The sequence below is a fragment of the Calonectris borealis genome, chromosome 11, assembly GCF_964195595.1.
Source record: "Calonectris borealis chromosome 11, bCalBor7.hap1.2, whole genome shotgun sequence".
NCBI lineage: Eukaryota > Metazoa > Chordata > Aves > Procellariiformes > Procellariidae > Calonectris > Calonectris borealis.
Genome location: NC_134322.1, coordinates 12,788,246 through 12,806,833, shown reverse-complemented (window position 1 = coordinate 12,806,833; position 18,588 = coordinate 12,788,246). Strand labels below are relative to the sequence as shown.

The window sequence follows — 18,588 nt, the reverse complement described above, 5'->3', positions numbered from 1 at the left end:
AATGCTAGGAATGCAATTTATAAGAGAAATTAATCAGAGACTGGTCTGAATCCTGGCTGGGGGAAAATAATCAGACCCAGAGTATGATTGTTTTCTGCATTTTCTTGAAGATAGAAATGCCAGCATTTCATAATCAGCTGTTCTGGTCCAAACAGATACTTCAGCATTGTAATTTGTAGTCCCCAGTAGTGGCCTCCATTAAAAGGTTTGAATGTGGCAAGAATTATGTCTTTCACACCAGCCTATCTGTGTCTACCAGAAGCACACACCTGACTGTCATAAACTCCTGTTCCAAGGGCTAGATGGAGCCCATTTTTCTGATTATGCAGGGAACAGCTGTTCTTCCAAGTTTATTCTCTTTTCAGTGGTTCTGATCTCAAGCCTGTGTCCAGCCAGCTAAGAGGTGCATTTAAAAGCCTCTTAAAGCAGGTGCATTTTCTTTTCATATGTAGCTGGAAATCAGAGCTACTGCTCATTTTCTTGTAATATTTTAACAAGCAAAATAAAAAATCTGTACTTCTTACCTGGCTGGTAGGAAGTGATTGCCTGTGGTTTGCTGATCCAGTCGAGCTCTCTGTCCGCTTTTCTCTCTTGTCATGACAAAGGTCTGTGCTTCATGCAGATGTAGACATTTTCTTTGATAGAGACTTGTGACAGGTGATGTTTAGTTAAAAGCGATTGCTGAACATAACTGTTCCTGCCTTTTATGTTCTCAGAGTTCCTCTCTGGAGTATAATCAGAGGTTTGGGGTTTTTTTTGAGGAAGACATAAATGTGAGTTTGTTTCTGCTTTGGATGCAATCTCTAGGGAGACACATCCCGTGGTTTTACATCTACAAAACTTTGCCTTGTTTTAGGGAGTATGATATACCCCCTGAAATTTGAATTTCATTGAGAGAACTGATACTCTCTTTGTTTACCTGGCATTTCAGTCGTTTCCTTTTTGGTTTTGTGACAGTTTGGTTTTGGGTCACAATTGTCGTGGCCAATACACAGCGAATTGCCCTGTTGTTCTCTGCAGCCATTTCCTCAGTCCAGAAGACAGCATCTGCCTTTGTAAGGCAGGTTACATTTAAGTTTCCTATTTGTTGCCCCAGTGAATTCTTCCTAGACGGGATACTGGGAGGTAAGAGAGGGGAAAAAAGAAACTTCCTAATACATGCCCATGCTTGATACTGGCAGAACTTGTACAGTGTGCAGGCTGTGCACGTTTTTGCAGCCAGGCCAGGATCTCTTTCAGTCATGATGTGTGGGCCACGAACAGCCTCATCTTCTGCTGGCTAAAGCCTACATGGCTGGGAGAGCTTCTTGCTCTTTGGCAATTTGTATTCATTTGTTCTCCAAGAAAACGAGGAGGACTTTTACTAAGCACCTTACAGATGTTACTGTGCGCTGACTCAACGTACAGTTTATGTGCCTCCCCTTTCCCTTCTTTCACTGGGATAGCAGTGGGTTGGGTATTTGGAGCCTGCTTTTCTTGAAAAAAAGACCAAGAAAAAAAGATTGTGTAACCATTAATGATTTGTTATTCTGTCTGGGAACCACTGTGCTGCAGGACTTTGCTCTAATGGTGCTTTCACAAGAAAGAACTAATTTCACTAACTTTATTAATTCCAGTTTGTTTTAAGTTTGCTCATTAGTAATTTAACGCAAGATGCTTCAGCTGAAGAGGCCATGTCAGGACAAGGAAGAGCAGAGGGAAAGTGCCAGGAATCGTTAGTGTTTATTAACCACTGCACTCATCAATCTTGACTAAGAACAGAGCCCATTCGTTCTGGACTGGTGGACTGAGATATAGAAATATCAGTAACAGTGGAAAATGCTTTTTTTCAGGTCAGTCCGTAATGGACAGGCATTCAGACGACACCCACACCCCGATCACCAAATATTATCAGCCTTTAAGGTGGTCTCCTCACAGTCCAGCCTGAACTGACAGAGCTCAGCAGCCTTCCTCAGTGGAAGGAAGAAGACCTGCCCCTAGCCAGCCGTAGTATCAATTAACGAATACCGTATTTTCATCCCCAGTAAACGATACTGAAAGGTTAAGTGTTGTTATGAAGGGGTTTTTTAATTGCTTTTCAAATTATTAAATGATTAATACTTATGTGCTTTGCTGGATCAGGCCTGGCACTTTGTGCTGGCAACGTGTACATGTTGCAAAAATTCTTGAAACATTAAAAGGGAAAGGCTTCTTTTTTTCTGTTTAGACAAAGTGTTTAATAACCAATTTGAGCAACTGCAAGGCATTGAGCTGGTGACTCAAAGCTCTGACCTGTGAATCGGGGCTGAATGAATGCCTCCAAAAGGTTGGAGGAGGGAATAGTACTACATTTGCCAGGTTTCTAATGAGAAATATGACCCCTGCCCAGACCACTTGTGGTCATTAAGGATTGCATTTCACTTTGAGATGTGTTTTCTTGCATCCTACCCAAATTGCAACTTGAGTAGTTACATTCTGCTGACTAAAATATCCCTGCGGTTTCATTGGAGAAGTTATGTTTCCCTTCCCCTCTTAAAAGCTTTGTTGTATAATGTTGTGGTGCTATCATAATATGTGCTGTGTAATCTATAGAGCACACACAGGCACAAAAAAACCCACCGTGAAAGTCTCTGAGGTTGCTAGCTTTCTACAGTGACAAATAGAATTAGGGGGAAAGCGGCATCTTAGGAACCCAGTTCAGCGTTGTGCCCCCGTTTGAGTGTCTTGCCACCCTTGCAAAGCGTGTGACAAGCACTGTCACACTGCAGAAGCAGCATTTTCACATTTACTTTGCACATGTGTAAATTACTGCACAAGGCAGAGCATCAAGTGTCTGGTCCTAGACATAAGGTCTTTTGCAACGAGCATGTTAGGCTTAGTATTATGATGCACAGGCTGGAAACAAGCAATAATTTTAAAACATGGCATGGATGTTCAGACAGATTGTGTGTGTCATGACTTCTTGTGGATAAGATTTAGGTATTTTATGGGGAAAGCGTTTTATTGGATGACATTCAGTGATAGAGGGGATGGAAAGAGATTGCAGTTTAATTAAAATTCTAATCCCAAGTTTGACAATTTTTCTTGCCAGGTCAGCAGCCTGCATGTTCTGTTTGTGATTCCTGTGAATTAAATGGGCTGACAGTCATCAGCTTCTTCAGAAATGCCTGTAAATCCAGCGAAAAATTAGCAAACATCAATATGTTTCAGAGCAGCTTTAAGTAAGGATATGTCACGGAGCAGTTTTCCATCAACATACAGGAGCCTTTCATAAGCACCAATTTAGTCCACTGCTGCCAGTGCTCAAATACAAATGAAAAATCCCTTCTTCTGCCGTAGGAAGTCACGTTTACTGTCCTGTGCCACTGAAATCTCACTGGCGTGTTCCTGTTTTCCAGGTAGTTAAACAGTGTTGCCACAAAGGTGGTACTCGTCTTTCACCAGCCATGAGGCTTCCTCTGCTTTGTGCCTCCGTGATGCTAATGAGTCTGTCCCAGTGCCGAGCTGTCAGCTTCCCTGAAGATGAGGACCCTATTAACATTGTTGACTACCACTGTAAGTAATCTGCAAATGGTGCTAACCACCAGGGAAAAAGTTTTAATCTGGGTTTTTTTTTCCTTGGGATGTTAAAAAAAAAAAAAGTCTGTTTTCTTTCAAATTGAAATGTGTTTACTGGCTTTGTATCTTTAATAGAACACTTAATCATTTTCTTAAAAAAGCAATCAGAAATACAGCAATAACTTCAGGAAAAAGAACATTTGCTGACATTAGCCATCTTTTTCTCATTTATATTCAAGACATTACTCAAGGAATTTAGTTTAAACCCTTCTACACCTAGTATATACAGCTAATCAATGCCATATATTGATTCTTTAGCTCTATAATCCTGAGTGATGGTGTAGCCCATTTTTACTTGCAGATTCAAGGCAATATCCAGTATTTAGAGGACGCCCTTCAGGCAATGAATCTCAGCACAGACTGGACTTCCAACTGATGCTGAAAATTCGAGACACACTTTATATCGCTGGCAGGTAATTTTCCTTCACTCAGTTCATTAGATTAAAATTCTTTTCTCTTCTAGTTTTGCATTAATGTGTAAAATTCATTTAGAAAAATCTGCAGAATATGATAGAAATTAGAACTGGGGGAGGACTTCCCAGAGAAATAAACCGTATCTATGGCCAGTGCATGAAAATTGGATTTGAAGGCTGCAGTTACTGTAGTTATGCTAAAACCAATGATCAAATACTCTTTTTCCCTCTTTTATATTACTGCCCTGATAAAAACCTCTCCTGATCATTTTAAACTTGGACTGACACATCAGGGATGTAGGAAGTGAGGATAACACACTTGAATATTTACAGTCCAGATTGGTCTTCAACAGAATGGAAAGACAGAGATGGATAGCTGGACACTGTAGGTGCTATCTAAGGACCACACCAATTAAAATCAAAACCACCCCATGTTGCCCATGACCAATCTTCTCCGATTTGTATTAAACACAGAAAATGCATAAGCATTCCATAGAAGTTTCTGGTCTAACAAAACACTCTAAAAACAGATTTAGCTTATTAAAAATAAGGCTAATGGATTAAAGAATTTACTTGTGTCTTTTTACTCTTTGCAAACAGGGACCAAGTTTACACTGTAAACTTAAATGAAGTTCCAAAATCGGAAGTTACTCCAAGCAAGGTGAGTAGATACAGGTGCTGGCAAGGGAGAGGTATTTTCTTTGGTTTTAATTTTTTTAAGATTTTTTTGTGGAAAGGAAATCAAATGTTCTTTTCTGGTTTGATTTAACAGAAATTAACATGGAGGTCAAGGCAGCAGGACAGAGAGAACTGTGCTATGAAAGGCAAACATAAAGTAAGTTTAGCACGTACGTTGTAGAAAAACAACACTAATATTTATTATATATGTGAAGTCTGTGATTAATACATCTTACTCTCTTTTCAGGATGAATGCCATAACTTCATTAAAGTCTTTGTTCCAAGAAATGATGAGATGGCGTTTGTCTGTGGAACAAATGCGTTTAACCCTATGTGCAGATACTATCGGGTAAGAATATTGAAAATGTTATTAATCTGTTACTGGTTTTGCTTGCCCTAATCATGCTATAGCAAATACATCCAGATTGGAAAGTGCTTCAAGGTGAAATAAAAACAGACAGAAGCCAATGTGCTCAATTAAGTTTTCTGGAAAGACAATGTTATGCTTTTGTGCCAGTGTACAAAATAGAAATGACACTATCACCCATTTATTTTTCTTCTCTAGCTGAATACCTTAGAGTATGATGGGGAGGAAATTAGTGGTTTGGCAAGATGCCCATTTGATGCCAGACAAACCAATGTCGCCCTCTTTGCTGGTAAGAACTTTTGCTTGTAATGAGTCTAAATGATTAATGACACCAAAGGAGCCAGAGAGCTTTTAAAGCAAGCACAGGAAAGCTAAAGGTGTCATGGTGCCCCTCCTCTTAAATTTTTTAAAGGGCCTCCAAAGGATCAGAAGCTGACCTGTTAATAAATAGGTTACAGCATCTTGGGGAAGAGTGGCAGTAAAGAAATGGGGAAAAATACAGGCTAGTCAGAATTCTGTAGATTATTAAAGGCCTCTTAATACCACATTTTCAACTTCCGTTTTAGATGGAAAATTGTATTCGGCAACAGTAGCAGATTTCCTGGCAAGTGATGCTGTTATTTATCGCAGCATGGGGGATGGATCTGCCCTAAGAACAATAAAGTATGATTCCAAATGGATAAAAGGTAATTTGGGGGAGTATTTTCCCATACACATGGCAAATGTAATTTCAGTGGCACAGAGGGCCAGGTAATTCACAGCCAACATGCTTTACACATGCTACAATGTCAGCATATATGCGGCTTTCAGTACAGTATGATTACAATAAGAAAGCAGTTTAATAGAGGTAAAGGAGAATTTTTGTTAAATACATCAATGAATGAATCTGCAGGAACAAAATACCTTCGCTGAAATGCAATTCCTCTGAGGCCTTTTTACAGTCCGTTAGCCAACATTAAAGACTTCAAGTTCATTTAAGTTCCATATTTGGACATCCTAAAGTATCTGGAAGACGGGAGCTCATGTTAGCTGGTATGGACCTGTGGAGAAGCCGCCAAGTCACACAGCGCAGTCAGTGTCATGTGCCGATTGAGTAGTTCTTTGAAGTAACCTTTTTGCTCTTTCTTACAGAACCACACTTCCTCCATGCCATAGAATACGGGAACTACGTTTATTTCTTCTTCCGAGAAATTGCTGTAGAGCACAATAATTTAGGCAAGGTAGGTATTGTCTCAGCGAGCTGTCAGGTAGCCATGAGTCTTAGCAGAATGAGATCGTCCTAAAACAGTACCAGTAACAAGCACAGTTTGCAATACGAGGTAGGGACTAGTACAAAGTTCGCATAGTTTTCCCATCATTATAATCTGCGGCGGGGCGGGGGGAGAGAAACAGAACAGTGCATTCTTCAACCAAAAAGTTGTTTCTGTTCTCTATGCCTTGCTGTTAGACAAGCTCGCTACAGGTATGTTTTAGTATTGCTGTTGCCTTAACACTTGTGGCAAGTAATGGAAAATCTGAGGGTTTTTTCATGCTTGTTAAAGAAACAAAAGAAGAGTTTCAAAGAAGTTTCTCTAATGTCCCTGGATATTGAATAATTCAGTCATGCCAGTACAGAGTACAGTCATGCCTCACCATGGAAGGACATTCTATAATAAATTATTAAATCCTTTACACATGGTTAACTGAAGTCTTTAAATCTCACTAACTATGATTTTGAAGGGAAAAAAGGGTGGGGACAAGCTGCAGAATTGCATTTGCTTGGTGATACGTTAACATGCCTGTGTACCATGAGCTAAACACTGCTTGCTTTCATCCTTTCTCTGCAGATAAATGGCAGCTTCCTGTTAACAAAATTATCTTTGGTGTTTTATTAACAGCTCAGAAACAAGCACTGTTTTCCTTGCGTCTCTCAAGCTTTTCTCCCTTTTCCTTTTTTTTTTTTTGCCCTTCACAGGCTGTGTATTCCCGTGTGGCACGCATATGCAAAAATGACATGGGGGGGTCCCAAAGAGTCCTGGAAAAACATTGGACATCCTTTCTGAAAGCTCGGCTCAACTGCTCAGTTCCCGGGGATTCATTCTTCTACTTTGATGTTCTGCAGTCTATCACAGACATAATAGAAATCAATGGAGTCCCCACGGTTGTCGGTGTATTCACCACACAGCTTAACAGGTGAGAGACGAGCAACCGTACATCAAAGATAGTTCTCTGGTTCTGTCTTACACTGAGGTCGGTGCCATTGCCGTCTGAGTTCTTGCAACTTTTTTTTTTTATTTTACAGCATCCCTGGTTCAGCAGTGTGTGCTTTCAGCATGGATGACATTGAGAAAGTCTTCAAAGGGAGATTTAAAGAACAAAAGACTCCTGACTCTGTTTGGACAGCTGTACCTGAAGACAAAGTGCCAAAGCCAAGGTAAAAGGTTCTTACTCATGATGCCATAATATTGTCCTTGTGAAGAGCTACCTGAAATCAGCTGCACTCTTGAGCATCTTGTCGGGTAAAAACCAAAGCAAAGCTTTACACTTTGGCCATAAGGACGCTCATTAGCAGGCTGCCTTCTCTCATTAACTAAAATACCAAGAGGAAAACAATGTTGTTCTCCTTTCAGACCTGGCTGCTGTGCAAAACATGGCCTAGCAGAGGCTTACAAAACCTCCATTGATTTCCCAGACGAAACACTCTCCTTCATCAAATCTCATCCTTTGATGGATTCAGCTGTTCCCTCAGTCATTGAAGAGCCCTGGTTTACCAAAACACGTGTCAGGTATGACACCGTTCAAAAATAACGTGTGTGAAAAGGAAAACAAGAAAACGTGCTCTTAATGAGATGCCTTTTGGTCTTGGTAGGTACAGATTGACAGCAATTGCTGTAGACCACGCTGCTGGACCTTACCAGAACTATACAGTCATATTTGTTGGCTCTGAAGCAGGAGTAGTACTTAAAATCTTGGCAAAGACCAGGCCTTTTTCTTTGAATGACAGCGTATTACTGGAAGAGATTGAAGCATATAATCATGCAAAGTAAGTGTTACCAGAACACCTAAGCTCTTCATCTAGTCCTTGGTAGCTAGCTAAAAAAAATTATGGTAAACGAAAACCAACTCATTATCACCAGCATCACCACTTGTTTGTCATTTCACGGTGTTCCTCATGTTGAAGAACCTGAAAATATTTGGTCATTTTGCATGGATTGAGTGAACAACCTAATTCCACTCCAGTGACGTCAGTGACACAGTCTAATTCTTCCACAAATAGATACACTTCTTCTTGAATATGAAACGTCAGAACTATCTGCTGCTGTTAAAAAGAAATGATGTGAGCTTATCTTGAGGTTTCTCAAGAGTGACCAATAATGTATAAACTATGTCTAATCATTTTAAACTTTTTATTCTGGTGCAAAGAATTTGGGAATGGAAGTCCAATACAGGACTCCTGTTCTGCTCTGTCGAGATATTTATGCCGACTGAGAGAACAAAGAAAGTGGATTTGGATTTTTTTCCTACGTAGATCAGCGAAATTGTCACCTAGCTGTAAATAAGAGCCAGAAGCTGGCATTTGATAACCCATAGGTTTGTTTAGAAATCACTCAGCAAAGACTGGTAAGTTACACTTATATATGTAAAAAGTCTCTTTTCCATATCTACACAGACAATAAATAAATAAAATGTTTGCAGTGTAAGCGCTGCACAAAGTAGTACAGTTACTAAAATAATGGGCTCCCCTTCTTTTGCTGAACAGGTGTAATGCTGAGAGCGAGGAGGACAGAAGAGTCATTTCCCTTCAGCTGGATAGAGACCACCATGCTCTGTTCGTGGCATTCTCCAGCTGCGTCATTAGAATTCCTCTGAGTCGGTGTGAGCGTCACGGGTCATGTAAAAAGTACGGCCCCATTCCTGAACTCCCCCTTAAAGGACGGGCACCAACATTTCTTGGGAAGGAAGTAAAAAATGCATGATTTTTTGGGGTTTTTCTCTTGCAAGGGCATGTATTGCTTCACGGGACCCATACTGTGGCTGGTTAGACCACGAGGCATGTGGAAGAGTGACACCAGGCATGCTGTAAGTACTGCTTTTCAAATAAGCCCGGCATCTCTACATATGCTTTATAGACCACACGAGCTCATATCCTATGCCTGTTCCCTTGCACTCAATAAATATCCATTTTTTTAGGGATGTTTTTTCAGTGTACTGTATATGTAAGAGAACAGAATGCTAAAATCTGACCTAATTCTGCAGTCTCTAGGTGAAGACTTGCTTTCAGTGGGAGTTTTACATGTGTGGGGGAGGACAAGCAGACCTGTAGGAAGAGCAGTTGGAAGCAGGAAGGCAAGAAATTGCTCCCTGCAAACCTGAGCAGCTCAGAGAGGACAGTACTGGGGCTCCCCTCCCAGGTGTGCTCGTGGCCAGGGCACAGTCAATTGCCGATATGAAAGCACAGGATTCACAGTGGGAAAAGAGTAAAATTTTGCCTTCACACTGGAGCTTGAGTGAAATATATGCATACCAAAGGCATTTTGCACAAATCAAGTCTGTAATATATAGTGCGTTAGCAGCTGTATCTTAAAAAGAGGCCATTGTAGCAGGCCAGTGCAAACTTTAACTAGTATAATTGGACAGTTGTATCTAAAACCAAGGGCACACCCAGTGTAGAAGACATGATGAAGTTGCTGAAAAAAGGGAATTTTTTTTTTCTCTATTTCCTGGCATAAGCACGTATATAGTTTTAAAGCCTGGTTATAACTAACTTGTGCATTTTGCAAAACAATTTTTTTGACCATAGCTCTTGTGTATGTTTCCATTTGGTGCTTCCAGAAAAAAAAAAAATCACCATTTGTTTCCCTACTAATACTGTTAATTGCAGGTTCTCTTTGTTTGTTTCATACAACCACAGCACCGGAGGATATATACAAGATGTTGAATATGGCAGCACAGCGCAGCTTGGGGACTGCCATGGTAAGGCATAGTCATTGCTGCTCGTTTATAATGTCTCAACAGTAGTCTGTGGCCACACCTCACTATGGATGTTAAATTTATGATGAGCTTTTCAGTAACATGATGAACACATCACCTGGTGTTACTGTGAACGTTCACAAAGCTGAGCTTTTTGGTCCTGGGTGGCAGAGTTTTATCTTTCCGTCACCAGTTTACAACTATTTGGGGTCTACAGCAAAGTATTGAAGAATTTATTTTTTGTAACCAGTAATATTTTAGTTTTTATTTTCCATTACTCAGGTTTGAGATCTTTTGCTTTCTTTTTGTTACTTTTTACTGATTACTTGTTCCTTTAATTCTTTTAGAAATTTTGCCTACTACAGCTACACCAGATTACAAAATATTTGGCGACCCAACATCTGGTTAGTTTTTTTTAATTTTTTTGAATTAATGACCTTTACTTTCCTTCAGTTCAGCATTTTCAGCCCTTTTTTCCTTCCTTTTGCACAGTTGGCAATCCTCCATTTTTGTGCTTTTACTCATGTTCCCACTGATGGTAAAGATAGTCAGACTCTTCTCACTCAGCACTTCACCCTGTGTAGCCGCATGTTAACAGCTCATTATTTATTGAGACATCTTTTATTGAAGAGCCTGATTAACATAGATGACATCTTCACTGCACGAAAGTCCACTAAGCTTTACTCTTTATACCCAGCCATGCATTTGTGAATGCCCTATTGGTCATCTCTAGTAGATGAATGGCAGAATTTCATCATCTTCCTCCTTACCTCTCCTTTCCTCTTTTCCTTCTTTCCCAGCAAGCTTTTTGCACAAATACACATTTTCTAAAATGTGTATTTCTATATTTTTGAAATGTTTGAAGTAGTTTGTGCTAATGGAAAAAAATTTAACATCACAAACTGTGTAGCTGAATGAGGACTTGTGTGGACAAAGGTGGCTTAGAAAAAACTTTATGCGTTGTTGTCAGATGGACTTTCACGTCCTTTTCTCCTTCAGTGATTTTTCTAGTAGTGTTTTCACCGTCAGCCCCTGGTGTTCAGGAAGACAGGACCCAGTGCTCCTCTGGTGAACCCAAAAGCAGAACCTGTGTTGACTTCAACAGGAGCAAGACCGAGCCCTTATTTTCCAGTCTTTGCTCCCAGCACTTGGTCTTTGCTTTCAAACCAAGGGCACATTTCTGATTGACAAATATGAAAATAATCTATTTGTATGTTAAATTTGTAAGAGTGCAACAAGAACATTATTTTGTGTTTTGGTTTCTGATGATATTTGCACTTCTGTAACTTGACAAGAAGTAATGTTTGAGACAAACATTTTCCAGATATATTTACCCATACTGTAAGTTAGAGACTCACTTAGAAAAGCAAAACAAAACTGTGTTACATGGAAATGCCTCCTTGCTTGCATAAATGTTTACTTTATCAACTGAATTTTAAAAGTGGTATTTTAGGGCACAGATACAACTGAACCTTATTTTCAGGTCCTGAATGAGTGTGCTTTTGAAGTACGTTTCTCAGTCAGATCTCGAGCCATAGACATTCATGCCTAAGACTACTGGGACAGTGAACACAAAATACTTGAGTGTGCAAATTAGACTTCGGATTGTAAACCCAATTTTATGTGTTTCTTCCTCGTGTATTTTCACCTAGGCTATGGTGATTCTGTTCAGCAAATGTACTACAGAGGAGCCAGAATCTATGCAACGTTGTTCCTTAGGAACCATTACAAAATAGGGGTTAAAAACATTCCTTTCATCCCCACCTGTAGAAATGGCTCATTCAGCAGTTCCTGGTATACCATAATAGCACTAATGGAGCTGATCTGGTTTCTCAGGTGTAACCTGTCATGAGTGTGTCTCTTTCCAAGTAACTTCTTTTTTTTTGAAGATGTTTAAAAGGCAGCCAAGTATGTTGTCTCCAGTGAAGAATATAGCAATTAAATAGAATAAGTTGTGCTTTTCACCTCCACCAGTTGCTTACTTTAACGTTTGCACTGCTTTCCTGTTTGACTTCTTTGGCTTTTTGGCTAGCAGCTGTTGATGTTTTAATGTATTTTTTTAATACTTAAAGTTTTGAACCAATTGATTTTAATCAGTCCTCTGTACTTCTGCAGAGTGTAGGGGGTCACATTTTGCTCTGACATGTAACTCCCATTAAATACTGTCTCCAGCTATAGCTTAGATGTGCCATGAAACAGTGAGGAAAGCCTGACTGTAATACACATTAATAAAAATCTGTTTGCCACCACAGACATGGAGTTCTCCTCAGCTTCCATTACCACAATGGCAAGTATCCCAGTTATATCACCTAAAGTGATTGGTTCCTGGAAACCTAAAGTGACTGGCTCTCGGAAATTTGTAGTTCAAGATGACCCAAACACTTCTGATTATTCTGATCCATTATCAGGTGTCCCAAAGGGTAAGGCCTTACCAGGGAATACATTGCAGCTGAATGGAAACCTGATAGTCTCAGCATTGTCTAAGGCTTAAATGTAACAGCCATGATTGTTGGGCTATATTTTACACCCATTTCCTGTGAATATGCAGACAGTGCAATCATGTTTTTCATACCTACTTATCCGGTGTACAAACTGCTGCTTAGAGCTTATAATGGGAAGCGCAGATAATAAGCTCAGCCTTTTATTCCTGGGGTGCTCCAAAGCTCTTATTAAAATCAGTGGGAGTTCTGGATGCATTAAAAAAATTACATTCAAGACTTACCTGCACCTCTGGAGGTTGTTTTACAAACCAGTCTAGTTTGGATAAGACTATTAGTCCTCATGAATGGTTGCTTACAAGAGCTTAATGTTTGGGGTTTGGTGGTTTTTTGTTTGGTTGGTTTGTGGGTGGGTTTTTTTTTGGGGGGTGGGGGGGAACAGAAAACAAAGCACAGCCCCATGATAGATCCATGCGTTAAATGGGACGTATCCTAAACTCTGCCCGCCTGCAGCATGTTTCTGAAGAATGTGAGTCAGATCTGAGTAAGGATGTGTTGAATTTTTATTCTCTGGATATGAGCATCAGTTTACAGATGACCTCATTACATAGATGACCTCATTACATAGAGACATACACAGGTTTTAAGCCAAAAACAAAAAGAAACATACTTTGCATGTAGTTCATCCTTCTGTAGCCATTCTTTCAGCTAAGTGAACCTTTGATTAGGCTCTTACGGCAACAAAGACTTTAGTTCAGTAGGACTATTGTAGTCAAAGAATCAAGAAGCTTCCAATCCCATAACCAAAACTTAACACAAGTTGTCATCGGTACACAGAATAGCCAGGTGACAGACATGTTTGCACAATTCTGTATTTACTGAAAATCTCACCAGCCAAAAACCATCTCTGTTTTATTACCATTCACCAAAACATATCAGGTTTCCTGTCAGCCATTATGGCAGTGCATTTGTCATTTTAATTTGTTGCAGTTATTTTCCGTTTTGCTTTAAGTTTTTGTTATCATTTGCTCCTGGTTCTGAATCACATTTTGTGTCACAGCTATTAGTGAACTTTACTCATGTTTTCTTTCTTCTTCTGCACAGTGCCGTTAAAACCTATAACCCTGAACATTAACAATGTTCAAAGGCCTTGCCTCTAACAAAAGTGAATCTGTTCCTTCCCTCTTGCTCTTTCATTTTAACATCCCTTGGGATAGTTAACAGAATTACTTTCATTAAAAACTAACATTGTCTTAGCTGCAAGATGTCTGTGGTTGCTTTAAAAATCTCAAAAAACAAAGGGAGCTTGTTAATACACAAATAAAAAACTAATCCAATATTTAACTTCTTGGTCTAAGCTAAAAGTTTTCTAAATTTTAACATTCTCTAATAACTTAAACTTGCAAGTTGTTATTTTTAATGTTATGCAAGTATTTATGTTCATTATTGACTAAAAAAAAAAGAAAAGAAAAATTAGTGCTCTAATAGAGTGCCATAATCTTGAACAAAAATTGTACACTTATATAATGCAAGGTGTGCCACTCGAAGGCTAGCAACCTATGGATGTATTAGTTTACAAGTTTTGCACCATATTACATGAACATAGTTACAGCAATGCAGTATGTACATTGAACAGTTTTGCACGCCATTTGCATAATCCTGTCTCTCTTCTGATACTGATTTATGAGTTGGGCAGAAAATTGAGAGAGAAATCCATCTATGAGTTATTAATTGCTGTCTGGCCCAGTAGCACCTTCTAACCTCAATTTTCCAGCAGAAACCGTTAATGCTAATAGCATACAGGCCCCTATTTGTGAGCCTTAAAGGAAATTTGGGGACAGGCTAAACTGAACATAGTACGAGGAGAGATGCTTCGACAGGCATTCCTCATTATCAAAGAAAATGGACAGTCTTCATTTAGACTGATCAATGCTCACACGGTCATTTTTATTTATAAAATTATTTGCATTCACCAGTGCTGTGGATTGCAGGATCCAGCTGAGTTACACTAACACTAGACACAGAGCACTTACAAACACTTAATAGACGTTTCCCTGAGGGAGGCTACCTTCTTCTGAAACGTATCAGTATGAAGTACATGTAGATTTATGATCTACTGCATGTCTTTTGCAGGTGTAAGGTGGGAAGTACAATCAGGAGAGTCCAACCAAATGGTACATATGAATGTCCTAATCACTTGTGTCTTTGCCGCTTTTGTCCTGGGAGCCTTTATTGCGGGAGTGGCCGTTTACTGTTACCGGGATATATTTGTACGGAAATCCAGAAAAATACACAAAGATGCAGAATCGGCTCAGTCCTGTACTGACTCCAGTGGGAGCTTTGCTAAACTGAATGGGCTATTTGATAGTCCCGTCAAGGAATATCAACAAAACATTGATTCACCCAAACTTTACACAAACCTGTTGACCAGCAGAAAGGAGTTGCCACCAAACGGTGATACGAAGTCCATGATGATGGACCACAGGGGCCAGCCTCCGGAATTAGCTGCGCTTCCAACTCCCGAATCTACACCAGTTCTTCAACAAAAGACTCTGCAGGCTATGAAAAGTCAGTCGGACAAAGTGCATAGTAACCTCAATGCTTCACGAAAGGAAACCCCACTAAAAAGCCCTCAGTTTTTTCCTTCCAGTCCTCCACCTCACTCTCCTCTAAGTCATGGACATATTCCTAGTGCTATCGTTCTACCCAATGCTACCCATGATTACAATACGTCTTTCTCAAATTCTAATGCACACAAGGCAGACAAAAAGATGCAACATATTGATCATCCACTTACGAAACCATCCAGCAAAAGGGACCACAGGAGATCTGTTGATTCCAGAAACACCCTGAATGATTTTCTGAAACACTTAAATGAAACTACTAGTAATCCCAAAGCAATTATGGGAGATATTCAAGTGGCCCACCAGACTTTAATGCTGGATCCAGTGGGAAATATGTCTGAGATCCCACCTAAGGTTCCCAACAGGGAGGCATCTTTATACTCTCCTCCATCAACTCTTCCGAGAAACAGCCCCACAAAACGAGTGGACGTTCCCACCACTCCTGCAGTACCAATGACCTCTTTGGAAAGGCAGAGAGGTTATCACAAAAATTCTTCACAAAGGCATTCAATATCTGCCCTTCCTAAAAACTTAAACTCACCAAATGGTGTTTTGTTATCCAGACAGCCTAGTATTAATCGTGGGGGGTACATGCCTCCCACGGCAGGCACAAAGATGGACTACATGCAAGGGACGCCTGTCAGCGTTCACCTCCAGCCTTCCTTGTCCAGGCAAAGCAGTTACACGAGCAACGGCACCCTTCCTCGTACAGGAATAAAGAGGACACCCTCCTTAAAACCCGATGTGCCACCAAAACCCTCATTCGTTCCTCAGACAACTTCAGTCAGACCACTGAACAAATACAGTTACTAGGACATGTCTGCTAAAAAATGAGTGTGGCATTGACCTGTACAGGTTGTGAGATGATGTTGTGGTAGACACGTAAGACAGAGACTTGCTTGTTATTAAAGAGAACAAAGTGGCCAAAGAAACTGTCTTTACTTCAGCAACATCTGTGTCTTGCCACATGTAGCTATAGCAAGACTTCGTGTACTTGCTGAGAGCAAACACAAAAAACAAAGGAAAGTGCTGGTCATTACATTTCTTTTGTTTGGAGCTAAGGAGACATGTAGCACAATGGGGTGGGGGCTACCTTACTGTTCTAAATAGCTAAGAAAAAGTTATTGGAAAAAAATCAGTAAGCAAATACTTGAAAAAAAATGGGTTCCATTTTAGACTGCCATTAAGCGTGGTCCTTCCCATTAAATGTGAACATTTTAATATGTATGCATTCACCTTGCCTCTTGCACAAATGTCAGAAAATGGTAATGTCTCAATGAATATCTGGGTTAATAATCAATTTGCTGGAATTCAGTCTCTGGCCCAACTGTAGCATTTTTTTTTTTTCCTCTCCGTGTGTGGCATTTTGTTTGTGCCACAGATAAAGCTGTGCGTGTGTGTGGATGTGCGTGTGTACTGTACACACTAGGATGTACTTAGATTCCCATTGCATCTTTTATGCTATGGAATTGTTTACATTGAGCATGACTGAACAAACAGATGACTCCGCCTTCTGCAGCCTGCTGGGTTCAGTTTGGAGACAGCTAAGGATGAACTGCGCATCTCTGCCAGCCTTCTGAATGATAACGCCTTGATGAAATAGTCACTCAGTGAAAGAGTGCAGATGTGTTTAACTTCATAACTCTGTTGTGCTGCTATTGATTCAGAGCTGTGCATTTCAAATCCAGTGTTTTGGGCTGGAATGGGGGAGTTTTACTGTGTTTCCACAGTGCCTCCATCCAATACCTGGACACTGTGAACTTGAGCCCCTGTACTTCTTATTGAGGGCAGCTAATAATCAATTCACTTGGCAAAGGCCTGTATAACTAGAGAAGGTTACGTTTTTTGCATTTAATAATGCCCTACACGCTGATAGACTCTTGTCAATAAAAAAGAAGAAACATTAATTGGCCTGGCAGAAGCAGTCTGTGAAAACTCAACAGTAGTGCAATCAATTTGTTTTTGTTGTGTAATGTAAGGTTTTTTTCCAAAGTCATGCAGGTAATGACAATATTCTGTAAATATTATGTGTGAGTTTACCTGAATCTGTGCATTTTGTGCCTTATTCATGCAAATGATAAAAGTACTAAAAAAAAAAATAGATCTGTCAAGTGTCTCACTATAGCACATATCTCCCGAGTGCCAGTTGTAAAACCTCAACAGCACCCAAAAAAAAAAAAAAAAAAAAAAAAGAAAATAATTAATAGTAACTAAAGGCAGCCTACAATCCAAGAAGACAGCAGCATTAAATCACCTTACCATGATAAACATTCCACTCCAGCTCTCTGAAGGATCAAACAGTTATAATGTGAAATCAAATGAGGTTTCTAGGGTAATGGAACACCTGCTAAAGTTGTGTAAGCTATTTAGTAGGTTTTACAGTATCCACTTGCAGCTGATGTTCAACACAGATGGCTATTTTAGCTTGCAAACTACACACTACCACATTGTTTATTGAACATAACTATAGAAATAACCATGGCAGAGGAGTATTCATGAATTAGCGGGACAAATAACTGCAATGGGTTTCAGAGACGGTGGAGATTTATGTTATGTGTTCAAAGGGGAGAAAAGGTTAGTCGCTGAAAACTGGATCTCTGTTACAGAACAAAGAATAAAGGATAGAAGTAGTCATTTTTTCTTGTAAGGCTGTAAGGAGCATTTATTTCCTGAGACCTCTGGATCCAAAAAATCAATGATCTCTCTTCCTAAACACTTCTGTCTTGCAACTAAAACACTACAGATTAATAACTATTAAAAATGTACTCGGTTGTCAAAAGACACAAACTGATCCGAATTCACTTTACAAATATTAATTAATACAGACTTGTGTGAAACCGAAAGATAAATGTGTGTGAACCCTGATAACCTCCTGTAACATTGTGCTGCCTTGTAGATGGTAATGTGAGTTCTCTCAGTATTTATGTTGAAATTTCTAACATTCAACCTAGTCCTTATTCTGTTAATTTAATAATAAAAGATGCTTTATCCATTTGTGCAAAGGTAAACGCAGATTGTATCTTTTTTAATGGTACGGCATAAAAAAAGTAACCCTTAAATGAAGCTGCTCTATACTATAGAGTACTTTAACATGTATAGATATCTTGTAAACTTGTATTGTGGATGTGTAAATAATACGTTCTTTGGGTTTTTAACACCGCATGTAAAGTCAAAAATAAAATATTCCAATGTACTGAGTGTCTAGTTTCCTTATTAGCGAAGCTAGTTTTTAGGTGCATTGTTTGGATTACAATAGAGGAAAAACTCTGCTTGCCTTTAATATCTCTGTGAAGAAGGCACAGAGACATCCTCTCATCAGCCTTACAGGGACGTGCAGAGGCGGACGGTGACGCACACAGGTGTCTTTCCATTTTCATTGCAGCCACATGTTGACATGCATGTTCTTGAGGGAGCGTGAGTGTCTGCAGATGACTTTCAGCCTCCTGAGTTAAATATAAAACATCAAAGTAACTGGCATGCAGTGGTAGAGTGTAGTACAGAGTCAGGGTTGCCCATATGAC

General features: G+C 39.7%; 1 protein-coding gene across 3 annotated transcripts in view; it reads left to right on the top strand.

The window, feature by feature from the left end:
• SEMA6D (semaphorin 6D) overlaps positions 1 to 17,302 on the top strand; it is a 30,623-nt gene extending 13,321 nt beyond the window's left edge. Inside the window, exons 2-19 of one of the 3 annotated variants that reach the window (XM_075160055.1) lie at positions 3,378 to 3,534; positions 3,899 to 4,010; positions 4,611 to 4,671; positions 4,783 to 4,845; positions 4,936 to 5,037; positions 5,254 to 5,344; positions 5,622 to 5,741; positions 6,187 to 6,275; positions 7,010 to 7,227; positions 7,337 to 7,468; positions 7,665 to 7,820; positions 7,904 to 8,077; positions 8,795 to 8,935; positions 9,037 to 9,114; positions 9,947 to 10,008; positions 10,353 to 10,409; positions 12,258 to 12,425; positions 14,577 to 17,302. In XM_075160055.1, coding sequence (XP_075016156.1) covers positions 3,426 to 3,534; positions 3,899 to 4,010; positions 4,611 to 4,671; positions 4,783 to 4,845; positions 4,936 to 5,037; positions 5,254 to 5,344; positions 5,622 to 5,741; positions 6,187 to 6,275; positions 7,010 to 7,227; positions 7,337 to 7,468; positions 7,665 to 7,820; positions 7,904 to 8,077; positions 8,795 to 8,935; positions 9,037 to 9,114; positions 9,947 to 10,008; positions 10,353 to 10,409; positions 12,258 to 12,425; positions 14,577 to 15,880 — 3,237 coding nt within the window. In that variant the 5' untranslated portion in view covers positions 3,378 to 3,425 and the 3' untranslated portion in view covers positions 15,881 to 17,302. Of the gene's footprint in view, positions 1 to 3,377; positions 3,535 to 3,898; positions 4,011 to 4,610; positions 4,672 to 4,782; positions 4,846 to 4,935; positions 5,038 to 5,253; positions 5,345 to 5,621; positions 5,742 to 6,186; positions 6,276 to 7,009; positions 7,228 to 7,336; positions 7,469 to 7,664; positions 7,821 to 7,903; positions 8,078 to 8,794; positions 8,936 to 9,036; positions 9,115 to 9,916; positions 10,009 to 10,352; positions 10,410 to 12,257; positions 12,426 to 14,576 lie in introns of those variants that run through there. The other 2 variants (XM_075160054.1, XM_075160056.1) reach the window with 2 other exon arrangements.
• Positions 17,303 to 18,588: the final 1,286 nt, after the last annotated feature.